This window comes from Panthera uncia (genome assembly GCF_023721935.1).
Source record: "Panthera uncia isolate 11264 chromosome B2 unlocalized genomic scaffold, Puncia_PCG_1.0 HiC_scaffold_24, whole genome shotgun sequence".
NCBI lineage: Eukaryota > Metazoa > Chordata > Mammalia > Carnivora > Felidae > Panthera > Panthera uncia.
In genome coordinates this window covers 63,861,900-63,875,594 of record NW_026057580.1, presented here as the reverse complement: position 1 = coordinate 63,875,594, position 13,695 = coordinate 63,861,900, and the positions used below count along the sequence as shown (strand labels likewise).

General features: G+C 32.3%; 1 protein-coding gene across 1 annotated transcript in view; it reads right to left on the bottom strand.

Annotated features, from left to right (window-relative positions):
• Nucleotides 1–13,165, bottom strand: part of LIN28B (lin-28 homolog B) — a 112,964-nt gene extending 99,799 nt beyond the window's left edge. The window contains 2 exon segments of the mRNA XM_049654650.1: nucleotides 12,293–12,527; nucleotides 13,032–13,165. Coding sequence (XP_049510607.1) covers nucleotides 12,293–12,527; nucleotides 13,032–13,165 — 369 coding nt within the window.
• Nucleotides 13,166–13,695: the final 530 nt, after the last annotated feature.

The following is a 13,695-nucleotide window of genomic DNA, read 5'->3' as shown; positions in this document are numbered from 1 at the left end:
ATACTTTTAAAAGTGAAGGCAGAAAGGATGGAAAAGTGGTCAATACCTAACAAGACCATTTCCCAAACATCATTTGTTAACATTTAAAAAAATCTAAATGTCTTTCCAAAAATAAATACCCAACACTAAGATAAAGAATATGTACTGAAACAAATGCCCATATTTACTTGGCCCTATGAAGTTTATTTTCAGAGAAAGAAAATCCAGAATCATATGGTCACAGTAACCCACATGAAAACAAGTAACAATACCCCAAATGGCATTAATCCCACAAATGAGCTTTATTTTGAACAAACATGAAGTCACTTAACGCCATATAAAATCATTTTAAAAGTTACTTTTCTCTGTACAAGTTAAAAAAAAATTATTGCAGAAAAAAACCCAGAAAGTTATAAAAGGAAAATGCTCAACTTTTTGCCTTCTAATACCAAATTTTGTTTGGGGAGGGGGAAGCATGTAGTACACACAAAAAAAAAACCCCAGTAGCAATTTTTTAAACATAGGTTTTGTTTATTTTTTATTTTAAACTTACAGTGTCACTAAGACACTAAATGGATTATTTCAACAATAAATATCAATACTAGATTTAAACACTTAATAATAGCCTTGGTGTTTTATGAATAGCTTGCTACCCAAATGTAAATGAGGGAAGATCACAGATAGAAAGGCACCCTAAACTTTTCCCCAAAGCAAAATTGTAGTGACAGTTGAAACATTAAATAAAATGTCAATAAATATTTACATGAATTAATTAGGCAGAAACTGAAATATTCAATTGCAAAACACATGCAAAATAAATCACTTGCTATAAATTTTAATGTCACTAAAGCATGGACCAACACATTAATTACAGACTTCATACCAGATCCCTGTTATTGAAAAGCTGATAACCTACCATTATTAATAGAAACTTAAGAGGATTTTCTATATCTCTACAAATTTTTCATATTTTCAAATCTAATTAACCAAGTCATCCTGGATTGATAACAGAATCATTGGATTAAATATCACTGTCCTTTAAGATCTATGACACTATAAAAATGTAAGAAACAATGCTTTTTTTATGGAAGGACAGTCTGGAACATTTTATTGAAATAAAATATTTTAAATAAAAACACATCCTAGATTTTAAAATAGTATTCTTCTCAAAAGTCTTTTAAAAGTATTAACGTGCTTAGAAATATGTGCCAAAGAACACTATATTTTAAAAATCTTTGAGATGATACTCTTAAAACTACCATTGTCTCCAACATTTTACTTATTATTTGGTGGCAGCTATACTATTTACTAAAAGATAATTTAAATATTTAAAAAGTTTAAGGACAAACAAAAATAACTTTAAAGATTAACTATTTAATGTTCCATACTAAATCATAACATCATGACTAAATCACCAAATTAGAACTAAATGTCAACATTTATCCTCATATTATCTAACTTCATAGTAAAACATTTGTCTGTTGATATTAATAGCCTAAGAGCTCGATAGCATTTTCTCCCAAACAGCCAGCTATACTGCTTATTATTAGCAAGAGATTAAATGGAAGAGGAACAAGAGAAAATATATACAATTCATTTCTTCTTACATTTACATGCAGTCCTATAACACATTTCTTTCTTCTTTTCCTACCAGCAATTTTTCCTTGATAAATCATCCCAAACACCACCCCTGTTTTCTTTACACTGTGAGTTCTGAGGATAAGCTACAATTCAGAAACCCCAAATGATGCCAAAAGATAACAGAAAAATAAGTACACTAAGAAACTACCACAATGTAGATAAAAAGATGAGTATTATTTTAAAAATCTATTTAATATCTTTTTTTGGCTTCCTAAAAAAAACAGCAGCATGAACGTCAAATGAGGTATAGCTGTTCAAAAACAAATATTTTAATGCATAAAACACATGAATTCAATAATATTTCAACAAATATTTCATCCAAACATAAAACTTTTGATATCTTATTCATTTTGAGATTCACTTCCATCCTATCTGTAACTAACCAAAAGGGAAGTCACATGACTTACACAATGAAAGAGAAAGAACAGTTTTCTTTCCTTTCCTTTCTACAGGAAGAAACAAAAGCTTGGTATTAGCTATCCAAGGCCAATGGGTGGGGCCTGCAAGCCAAAAAGCTGTAATGGATTGAGGTTAATCTTAATGGGGGCCCACTTTAACCTTCTGAAAGCATCAAAAATGTGAAAATTGCAACCAAAGCTTACAGAAAATAACAGGCACTTAATGTAACTTAGTTTCCACAACTAGAAAATTCTACAGGGACATAATTCAGTTTATAAACAATGTTGCTGCTTTTGTTGGGGTAAAATCACCTAACTGTGATTCCCTACACAGATACACACACCATCCCCCCACTGGCACACAGATACTTCGCAAGCTTCTTGAATAAATAGGAGTATCCAATGTCCAGGGTGATGGGTGGTCCTGAGGTCCTGAACTAGAGCTGTATACTTTTAAGGGATGCTGAGATAAGAACAAAGTGTTTTGTGTTTGTTTAAACCTGACTCTATATTTAAAGTCTTCACACCATTATTGATAAAGTTAACAAACTTGTACTATAGTTGATTCGAGCAAGTTTTAAATGTCAGTATAAATGCTAGAAATTAGGCACATGAAAACAAAATAAATATTTTGGGATTTTTTTTAATAGATCTGATTGAAATTAACTAATTCAATTTACTTAAAGATAATCACTACATTTCAAAGGCATAAAATCTCAACCTGATGGAATATCATATCATCACACTCGTTCCTGACGGCGTGCTTTTACAATATCTTATGAAAGAACATATATTTAAATAACATTATACACACCAAATAAGCTGCAATGCAGTGAAAAACTTCTAAATTAGTGAAATCAACCCACGTAGAGTCACAATCAAGCATCAACTATTATGCCCATTTTTAAACTCCAGGCTTTATTATAAGTCTGATAGAAAGAGATTTTTTACAGAGCAGAAAGGCAGGATTTACAAGTGGCCCAAGGAAAAGATAAGCAATGAATAGTTCTGACCCCAGCTTCTCTGGCTTGATCAAGTGGGTCTGCAACCTGAGCCAAAGGGCGCAAATTCCTCACCATTCAAAATCCTTCAATGGCATGGGGGAGGAAACAGTGAAAGGGACAAACGTGCAAGTCCAACTGTCCTTAGATTTAGTATTCAACTAAAAATTTTAATTAGAGAGTTAAATAAATGAACTCAATACTCTGATTAAATTTCTGACTCATAGTTTAACCAGTCCTAAAAAGAGAAGGTTTTTTTTTTCACTTGTTAAAATTGAAAAAATTTATTCATTTATCTTTGTAAATGTATGGCTTACATAGAACTGTGTTAGGTATGTGTTTCTAATGTCATTTAATCTATTTAAGGATGTTGTTGAAGGTGGAATTAGTCTCCAAATATAAGCGTTTCCATACTATAAGCAAATTGATGTATTATTAGAATCCTACTTTGGAAAAACAGTTGATAGAATTCATTCCAAGCTCCACAATATATCACTGATTCACTAAGTATTTAAAGCAATAGATACAACCTGTGTTGTCAGACTTCTGTTACAGACTGAACTAAGGATAAAGAATTCAACTGAATGAAGAAAATGTTAAGATAACAGAATTTAAGCATATAGTATCTGGGAACATTCTAGCTACTATCATTAATGGCCTACGCAACTGTTCACAAAGCTTAAGGAAATAAACAGTCATGAAGAAATCGTGGCCGGAGTAAAATTAATTTGAATTTTACATACATAGCACAATAAAACTTAATAAAAATCTTAAGGTTATTAGCAAATTACACTTAAAAGACTTTGAAATAAATGACAACTTTAAGATTAACAAAGTAATAAATGAAAGTGGGCTTTTTAAAAAAAAAAAGTAGACTGTTATAACAAAAGGGTAAAGCAGCTGGTAAAAGTTAAGTGTATTATTAAAAGCACAATGAAATGATTCTAAGCATTGGTAAAGATAGTTTTTACATATGAAATCTGAAAACTATGTATTTTAAGACATGAAAAATCGCTGTATTTAGCTCAAAATCTGAAAAGTAACATTTATTGTTTTATCAGAGTTTTCCCCCAAATTAAATGGACAGACATTGTGTAACTAGATTTATAAAAAGAAAGTGAATAGTCAATGGAAAAAAATGATCCACTGCTTTTGTACCTCATATAAAAAGAATGAGAATTGGAAAGATCATATTAAAGATTCTGCGAAGAAGAAAATAAAAAGAATATATAGCAAACTGGAGAGCAGAACTCTTTTTTTTTTTTTAAGTTTATTTATTTATTTTGAGAGACAGAGACAGTGTGAGCATGGGAAGGGCAGAGAGAGAGGGAGAGTCAGAGTCCCAAGGAAGATCCACACTGTCAGTGCAGAGCCCCAGCGTGGGGCTCCAACTCTAGAAACTGTGAGGTCATGACCTGAACCAAAATCAAGAGTTGGAAGTTTAACTGACTGAGCCACCCAGGTGCCCCTGGAGAGCAGAACTCGCAAATCTATCATCCAACAGTGCTTTACACCTACTATGTGATCGATAACAAAGTAGCTGAATAGACATCGAGCCAGGAACTTTCTAGAGTAACCGTTTTCTTACAAGTCTGTACTTTTATACAATAAACCATCTTGTCAATTTACACCTCTAAGAATGTTTACTCAGTTGAGATATAAATTCATTAAATTTCTGAAAAGAAATATGAGTATCAATAAACCTAATTATGCTCTTTAGGTAAACAATGAGTTTCTGCTGCATAAAAAAGTACCACAAGGATAAATGAAATTAAGACTGAAGATCAGTGAAATGCATACTAATTAATCTCACTTTCACAAACACAGAAACTACTAGTAGAAAGGTAATTTGCATAATTCAGATAAGTTCAGACTGTATTTGATAACTGAATTGTAGCTTAGGTCTAAGGTAACAAAAAGAGCCAGGTGAGTTAACCAGTTACTATGACCTATCAATAATCATATAGAATAACTGAACCTCTTGTCTTCCAGGGTGACTACAAATGGACACAAGGGAACTTTTTGGGGTGATGAAATGACTGTGGTGGTGGTTACATAATTTGTCAAAACTCATCTAACTGTATACTTAAATTTGGTGAATTTTATTCTATATATTATACTTCAATAAGCAGACAAGGCAAAAAAATAAATGACATGAGCTTATTACCTTTCAAAAATTCTGATAATTTTTGTGATGAGGGTATAAGTAAAAATGCAGTGCTCAAAATAAAGATTAAAACGAAAACCCGCTACTGTTACAATTCTTAAATTATTTTCATGTGTACTACCTCAATGAACCCTTACCCTAACCCACAAAAATAGGGAGAAAAAATATTATTGAACACATTTCACCCATGGGAACACTGAAGCTCAGAGGAAGTGACTAGTCAGAAGTAAGAAAACCACCAAGTGGCAGAGCCAGATCTAAACCTTCGTTTCTGATGCTTTATCCCTTACTCTACCACACTACCTCTTCTTAGAAATGCTAACTATGTACAACAAACATCACTGAGCCTTTACTCTCTGCCAGGCTCAGTGTTAAATGCTCTACATGTGTAATAACATTTAATCCTCATAATAACCCTATACTAAAGTGGTCACCGCTTTGTCCCCTCCCTTTACAGGACCCTGAGACACTGACAAGGTTACTCACTTTCCCTACAAACAATAAACTGGGATTTCAACAGTGATCTTTTTGACTAGAAGCTCTGCCACTGTACAGTACCTCACAAGGACTAAATAATTAGTATTAGAGCAAAAAGTATTAAATTATTGCAGCAGGTCTACTTAAAACAGTATTTTTTCCCTCAGCTTACACTGAAGAATACACAACTGGATATGTACAACTAAATACTCAGGTAAAAATCTCATGATAAAACTATTAAAACAATCTATGTAACCAAGTCATTCCCACATCTCAATTTATATCCTGGTATTTTCAACAATATTACACAATATTTTATGCCATAAAATTATAATAAAATGCTTTGTAGTTCACTGCAATGGAGATTAAGCTATTAACATTATACAACACATTTTGCCCAATTTTAAAGAGAGCACATAAAAGAAGGTACCAACTTAATTTTCTACTATGAATATATGCCACTGAAAATAACCTATCTGTGATTTTGTTGTGACAAGGACTTGTTTACAGTTTAGTTTGTTAAACACACTTGCCAGGCAAATTATATGACAGTATCTCTATACTTCACAACATCCTGAAAAGTTAGGTATTAATTACTCCAATTTGCCACTGATTGTGGAAAGAAAGATAAGACTAAATCTATGAGTCTTATGCTAGACAGCATCTCCAAACAGTCAAATATTTAGATACTGGGCAGGAGGCTGTAATCTTCAGATAATTTTCCAATTTGTTGCTAGATGGAAAGTAAGATTAATCTTGATGTATCAAAATGCAATATAACAAATATTTTCATTACTCTTTTAATAGAAGCACTCATTAAAAGACAATTTTTAAATGTACCTTACTGATCCGCAATGTACTTTCTTAAATATATTACTGTGAACTTTTCAATATCAGAAGATGTTATAATCAAATTATTTTAGAGAAAAATGTAAACCATTTATGTTTCTATGGACTGTTTATGTTACAATGCCATAACCTATAATAACTATATACTGAACTATATACTGAATTTCTTGTTACTTAAAATTCAGTGAGAAATATCTCAAGATATAAAGAACTGATAATAAGAAAGTATTTTATTTCACATGTAGTTCCAAATCAAGTCCAAAGAATATCATACCTTAAAGTAATACATTTCCAGTTTAACTAATCAGAAATATCCTCACTTTATTTGCTTAGGTTATACTTGGATTAGAAATAAAAACACAGCACACCATATTTTTAACTCCAAACTTTTAGGTTAATCACAATACCAAAAGAACTACTCAGTTAAGATAAACAAAAAAACCATCTGCAGTATCTATGTAATTTCTGAACAGAAAGAATTCTGGCAAATTTAAATAATAAGGGTTCCTTGCTGCCCCAAAACAACAAAATTTACAACAATAAACTCACTTTTTATCTACCATGTTGAATGCAGGCAAAAAAGAAGTTGTTAACTTTTTATGAAAACCAAGCATTCTAAGATCAGTTAAAGGTAGGTTAAAGTTGTCATGCCACAAGTAAGTTGTTTCTCTCTTACGTATTTGTTTAAAAAACAATCCTTTGATTTATTGCCTTCATTTTTTGTGAAGTCTTTTAAAAAAGAAGAATCAAAAATGAGGAAAATATCTAAGACAACAATGATCTTTACTCATTTTTATTGAAGTATAGTTGATATTCATCAATACTATTTAACATGAAGACTGTCTTAAATGTTCCCAATTCATACTTCATGTTTAAACTGAATTAGAATAAAAGTATCTTTTTAGAAGTAAACAAAAAAGGGTCTTGAAAATGGACCAGCATTTGAAAATCAGAAGTATCCAATATCTGTAAAGACAATAAAAGTCATAAAATTTGGATTTAAATGACTTCAAATATGATTTTATGATTAAATAGCTTTATTTCATTTGGGATTCTTCCAAATTGGGCAAATCATCTTGAAAACCTGGTAGCATTAGGAACCATTTTCAAATATGAAATTATACATAACTCGCTAACAAATGAGCTCTGTTATATGATATTTTTTTAATTTCCAGGATTTTATTTTGTCTAAATAATTTTTGAAACTGACATTTTCAAGAGTCCCGAGAATAATAATAATCACATCTATTCTACATGTGAAAAATGTTTTCATGCCAAACTACGATAAAAACAAAGATGACTAATAAGTTGGTGATGAAATACTACGAAAAATCCTTAAACATGAACACACTGGAGTAAATGTTTTCATAAATTGTATAATTAATTAATCACTGAGACATGAACTCTATTCTTCATCAACTGAACTGCATATATTTCAAATGTTCATATATTTAAAAACTGTTAATCTCCAAATGTTTTTATACCCTATACTATTAATAAAAATGCTTTAAATTTATCTGTTACAGTAATTATTCTTATTTCTTCTGTTTCCATTACTTTGAGATGTTTTCTGAACAAAGTAATAAAAGGAACATAAAATATATAAAATCGCCGTAATATGGACAATTGTGTTTTCCATTAAGATCAAACTACAAACCAGAAATAAAGAGCATAAGATGAAAATATCAACATATTTGAAAGGTAAATTAAGAATTCCAACCAAATTATTAATAAGTATTTAAGCCTATCAAGTAATGGTAGGTGAATTAGTCATTTTGAAATTACTCCCTTTGAGAAGAAATTCTTACATAAGTAGTGAAATAGATGAAATACATTTATGTTAAAAATTCTGTATACCATAATTGATGGCAAAGAATTCCAAATATATAACTAACAAACAAAGAAAATATTATGCAAGTGAGCTGAAGAGAGGGCAGTAAGGAGAACGGATTCTATCCCTCCCCTGAACAAAATAAAGTTTATCTCATTGAGAGAGAGAATATTTATTTGGAAATAAGTATCAAAATTTATGTAAAGAAAACGTAAATGATAATAAACATCAACAGGTAGTTACTGGGTAACACTGCCCCTCTCCAAAAGGATCTCCTTTTAATTATCATGTGACTTATATAAAATATTATCAAATATTTAAGTCCTATCAAAGTTTATAATATTTCAAAAAGTTACAAGAGAACTTTCCAAGTAATTTAAACATGTTATCCCACAATCTGTGGATGCAATTTTTTAACTGTTAATAATAAACTAATAGAAGTTATTAATTATTAACACTTACACACTAACTGTACATTGATGACATCACTTTACTAGTAACCTAGACTTACAAATCTGTATTAACCATGTATGCATATTCTTACTTCAATTGAAAGACTAATCTCTGTGTTTTGCACTGGATTCTAAACTAAGAAATTCCTACAAATATACCCTAATTACAAATAAGTCATCATGAAAACTGTCAAATTTTAAACATTAAATATTTTAAGGAACAACTCGAAAGCAATAAGCTCTAAGGAAATTCACAAAATATTTACACATTCTTGTAAGTTTTTACAAATATTATTAAACACTATCAGGTTTCCATATTAATGTGTCAGAATACATATAATTATTACCAATCCATAATCATATGACCATTTAAATCACAGTATTAGGAAGTCAAATAAGACTGACATTTTAAACCACCAATGGTCACACACCATCCTCAAACAGCAGAGTCCTCACTGCATTTATCAACAATTAAGGACAGGGAAGGTACATTAGCTAAGTCATATGTTTATTTTTGAGAAGTTGGTGACATTACAGAGACTAGAAGAAAGTTTGACTGTATTCTTGCAAACATACTGTAAGTAGAATTATGTAAGAATGTACAGCTCTATTTTAAAAGTACACATGCATATCTTCATTTCATAGCAACTGAACAATATATACGTATATCTTCTCTTCATTTCATAGCAACTAAATTGTTTTTGATGTGCAGTTCTTTGCAGTCAGGATTTTTTTGCTATTCCTATTTAATTGTATGTTTTTTATATATTTATTTATTATTGAAGTATCTGTAGTTAATATCTTTTCAAGAGAAAAAAATCCTGGGAGCCTTGGCATAAATTTTTAAATATTATATTAAACTAAAATTATTTTTTCATTTCCCCAAATATATACTATTAAAAATGTTTCATAATACTTAAAAAAATCCAATGACACGTGTACTTCTGAATACTCAAAAAGAAATTGCATGTATTTAAAATAATGATATTGTACAGTTAAACATTTAAAATTCCTAATTATCTACAATGCTTATTCTTTTATAACAAAATAGCACATAGACATAACAGGGAAAAAATTAATTTGAATGATACATTAATGTGGTATGCTTTCAAAAATTCTCATACAGTAAAAATGGCAATAAAAGAATGATTTTAAAAGTATTTTAAAAACTCTTGTAAAATGGTCCTGAATTGCAACCTGATTGTGTAAGTGATGCTGACAAGATACCTGCACAGATCATTTATGACCATCTAATTGTTACTTGAAATTGCCTGGCTACAATCTGTAGGATTCTGCCTTTTTCAGAACAATTATTCATATGATTTATATGAAATTTGTGTAAGTCCCAATAGAAGACAGAAATTCCTCCCAAAGCCTAAAATCAAGAAGAAAAAAATAAAGCAATAATTTTCCCTAGTAAAAAAGTGAAACATATTTCAAAAAACGAATACTGTAGCCATCAAAAAAACTCCCTAAAGTATCACTTTCTAATTTCAAATTTAAAGAACATCACTGCTCTTTTTTTACATCACAAAAATGCTAATACTTAAGTTTTATCAACTTTTTTACATACTTTTTCCCAAGAATGTATCTAGATAGATCCTTCTGAAAAATACATTTTATCTCCCCATTTTAATACGTTTTTAAGTAAATACATGACTTGTAACAGAGGATTAAAGCAATTGAATGTTAATAATCTATAGTTGTACTCTAGAAACTGTTTACAATCTATAAATAAAACTTTTCCCACAATAGGGTATTTCATAATTCAGTGGACATACATATGTTTACCAACATATAATCCTTAAATACCTTAAATTTGGATGTCTTGTGGTTCTCAACATTAATATTGGTTAATAAAATGTCTAGCATTTGAAAGTATTAAAAGGAAAACATAGAAAACCAAATTATAACAAGGTGTGATCAAAGAAGAAAAGGGCTATTTTTTTCATTCATCTATAAAACAAATTTATGAGATCGTAAAGAACAATTTAACAACCTAAAGAAGGTTCAAAGTGGGGAAAGCCAGAGCCTGAGAGAAAATGAATTTGTCAATGATTTCAAGTCATTCAGTCTAGGGAGGGAAAAAGCTGAAAATGTAGGTTCATTTTACAATATAAAGTAGGAGGCATAAAATCCAGTAGCCTGTCTATGGACTTCTATTTACATATTTAAACCCTGTTTCAATTCACAGATTATGCTGATCCTTCCACATGTAAACAGCCAATAATGATGGCCAGGCCTTTAGGAAAGGAAAACATACACCACGCAGCAAGGTCAGGAAGCTACCAACCACCACAGGACAACAGATCAAAACAGAATGGTTTCATATGTTTCTATTGTTTATATACTTAATTTTAAGAGGATATTCCTTGGGGATAAAGGAAGTTGTAAATATTACCAGGAAGGTGCAATACAGTATCAAATAAAATATATAATTTTCATGCAAGTATACTATTCTCTCCATGTATCTGTCAGGCAACCTGTGGTACTGAATGCCATTCATTCAATTTTTAATACTTAAATGTCAAGCCAAAACAAACCTCTTTGGTCTTAAATCCCTTTACTCCTAAGGATTCATTACAGAGAATTAACTTCTTTCAATGCAATAATCAAACCTGCAAATTATAAATATATTTTTTTTTTTTACTAAGATGAGATTAAGCAATAGAGAGGAGTAAAAATGGAAGAGGTATTAATTTACTTGTTTCTGGGTAAATTTTTGAAAATGATAAGCAATGACATTCTGTTTGGTATTTAAGCATCTTAAAAAAATTACAACACAATATAAGCAATGGTGGAAATTTACCCAAAGTGGCAGACTAGCACATTTTAGACACACAAGCTAGAGCCACAGCTGGCCACATGCTTTTTTGAGTTCAGTTTCTTAAAGAGACAGTCTCCTTGGACCTATGCCCTAAAAGGGAGCACATTTCTAAATGTCTGACTACCAACCAACCTATCCTTGGGCATTTCATCAAATCCATGGTAGACCAATAGTGTTCTATCTTATTTTACTGTGAAATCAAATTATTTTTATTTAAACCTACAAACGACTACCAGGGAGGCAGAAATATAATAGGGGAAGCTGGTGTGACTAAAGATGTCTAAAAGGTGTCCTACAATAGCAAAAGTTTGTTTGTTTGCTTTTTTAAACTTAAGTGATCCCTGTTTCTTCATTCATTTCCCCATTCATTCACTAGGCACAGACGACGAAGTATATTGTAACCGATAACACCGGAAGCTACACTACAGCAATTTCGCTGTCGAATGAAGAGGAGAACTTGCTAATAAAGTCAACCAGCAGCCAAGCAGTGAAATTTCAAAGATTTCATTTTCTGTTCAGGAAAAGATACCCAGTAAGGGGTCCATACACATACCGGATTAACTCCTGACTGCAAGGAAGATTTTGTCTTTCAGCGTATGACCACTGACAAAACTACTGACCAAATCCTGCACATGGTAAAAGGAGAAGAGGGGGAAAAAGTTTGGCTTACTTGGTGCACAAACACATCGACTGGAATATCCAAGGGGCTTCCCTCTCGGTTTATCATGGAGATGAATCCAAATCCCATTCGCACATTGAACCACTTACAGTGGCCAGTTCCGTGCAAAACCTGGGATTCCTCCTCTGCCTGCTCCGGCAGCTTCCCGGGCCCTTCACCACCACCTTTGCCTGCCCCGCCTGAGTAGAACAGGACAAAAAAAAGTCAGTTAGTCTGTATTCCCAAACTGTTAGTTGAAAGAGAAAAAAACTGCTTGGGGGTGGGGGGTGGGGGAAGGAAACAGAAAGAAACTCCAATAAAGGTTGATTCTTTTCTTCTACAGAAAATATTTAAAATGAAAGGGTTAAAAGGGGAAGCGGGGGAGGAGGGAGCCACACTGCTCTATCGATCACATCAACTTCCACTTTTCTGTACATACGTGTACTTTTTCATTTAACTCCATTTTTTTCGGCCACATATTACTATTACAGCATGCGATACTTTACGTGCATATTGCTGATTTAACACTCGTCCCATTTACAAAAAGAAAATTTCGGCGTAACTATTCTCTCCGGCGGGCACGAGGAGAAAAGAGAAATCGTGAAGATGGTTAGAGCTAGTTAATACACATGCAGCGGCAGTGAATCCAGGGTTATTTGCAATGTGCATTCCCCTCCCCCCAATAACTTTCAATTAAAGTTGGGGTGGAATGGGGGAGGGGGCAGGTGTATAAAAGTTTTCTCGGGCTCACTAACTGAAACTGCGCTTAATCACACTCAAACAATTCAAACAATAGCCCCCTGAAAGCTTTTCAAGTTGTGAATCAGTGTGGGCGGTACAAAACATTTTTGGAGATCTATAACAATAGGTTGCAGAAAGCCCCATTGCGCGATGGGGAGTGGGGGTAATGCCCAGTATTGGGGTAAAAGGGGAACGGAGGACGGGCAAAGAAGGGTGGGAAAGGGGGAGGGGGGGAGAGAAAGGAAGAGAGAAAATCACAGTAAAACAATAGAAAAGAAAATTAACCTTCGGCCATGTTGCCCCACGGGCCCTCTGCTCCAAACTCGTGAGATGAAAACTTTCCCTTTGGAACGGAGTGATCTTCTGAATCAATCTAACATCTTGATTTTGTGCGATCACAAATTTAGCTCGCATGGTCTAATGTGCTTTCCCTCTTTTGATTTTTTTCTCTTCTCTCTCCAGTTTCTGGCCCCCTGAGCCACGTGACTTTGTCAATTACATGCTTTCTTGCTACTAATTTCACCTCGGATCCTTAAGGGGCTGGCAAGAGGAAGAGATAACCAATCGCCATTTCATCTATGCTGACATCAAAATAATTTATGAATGAACATGAAAAACTCAAACATGTTATCTTAAAGACAATTTGGGACGCTTCTTTGCGATAAATCAGAATG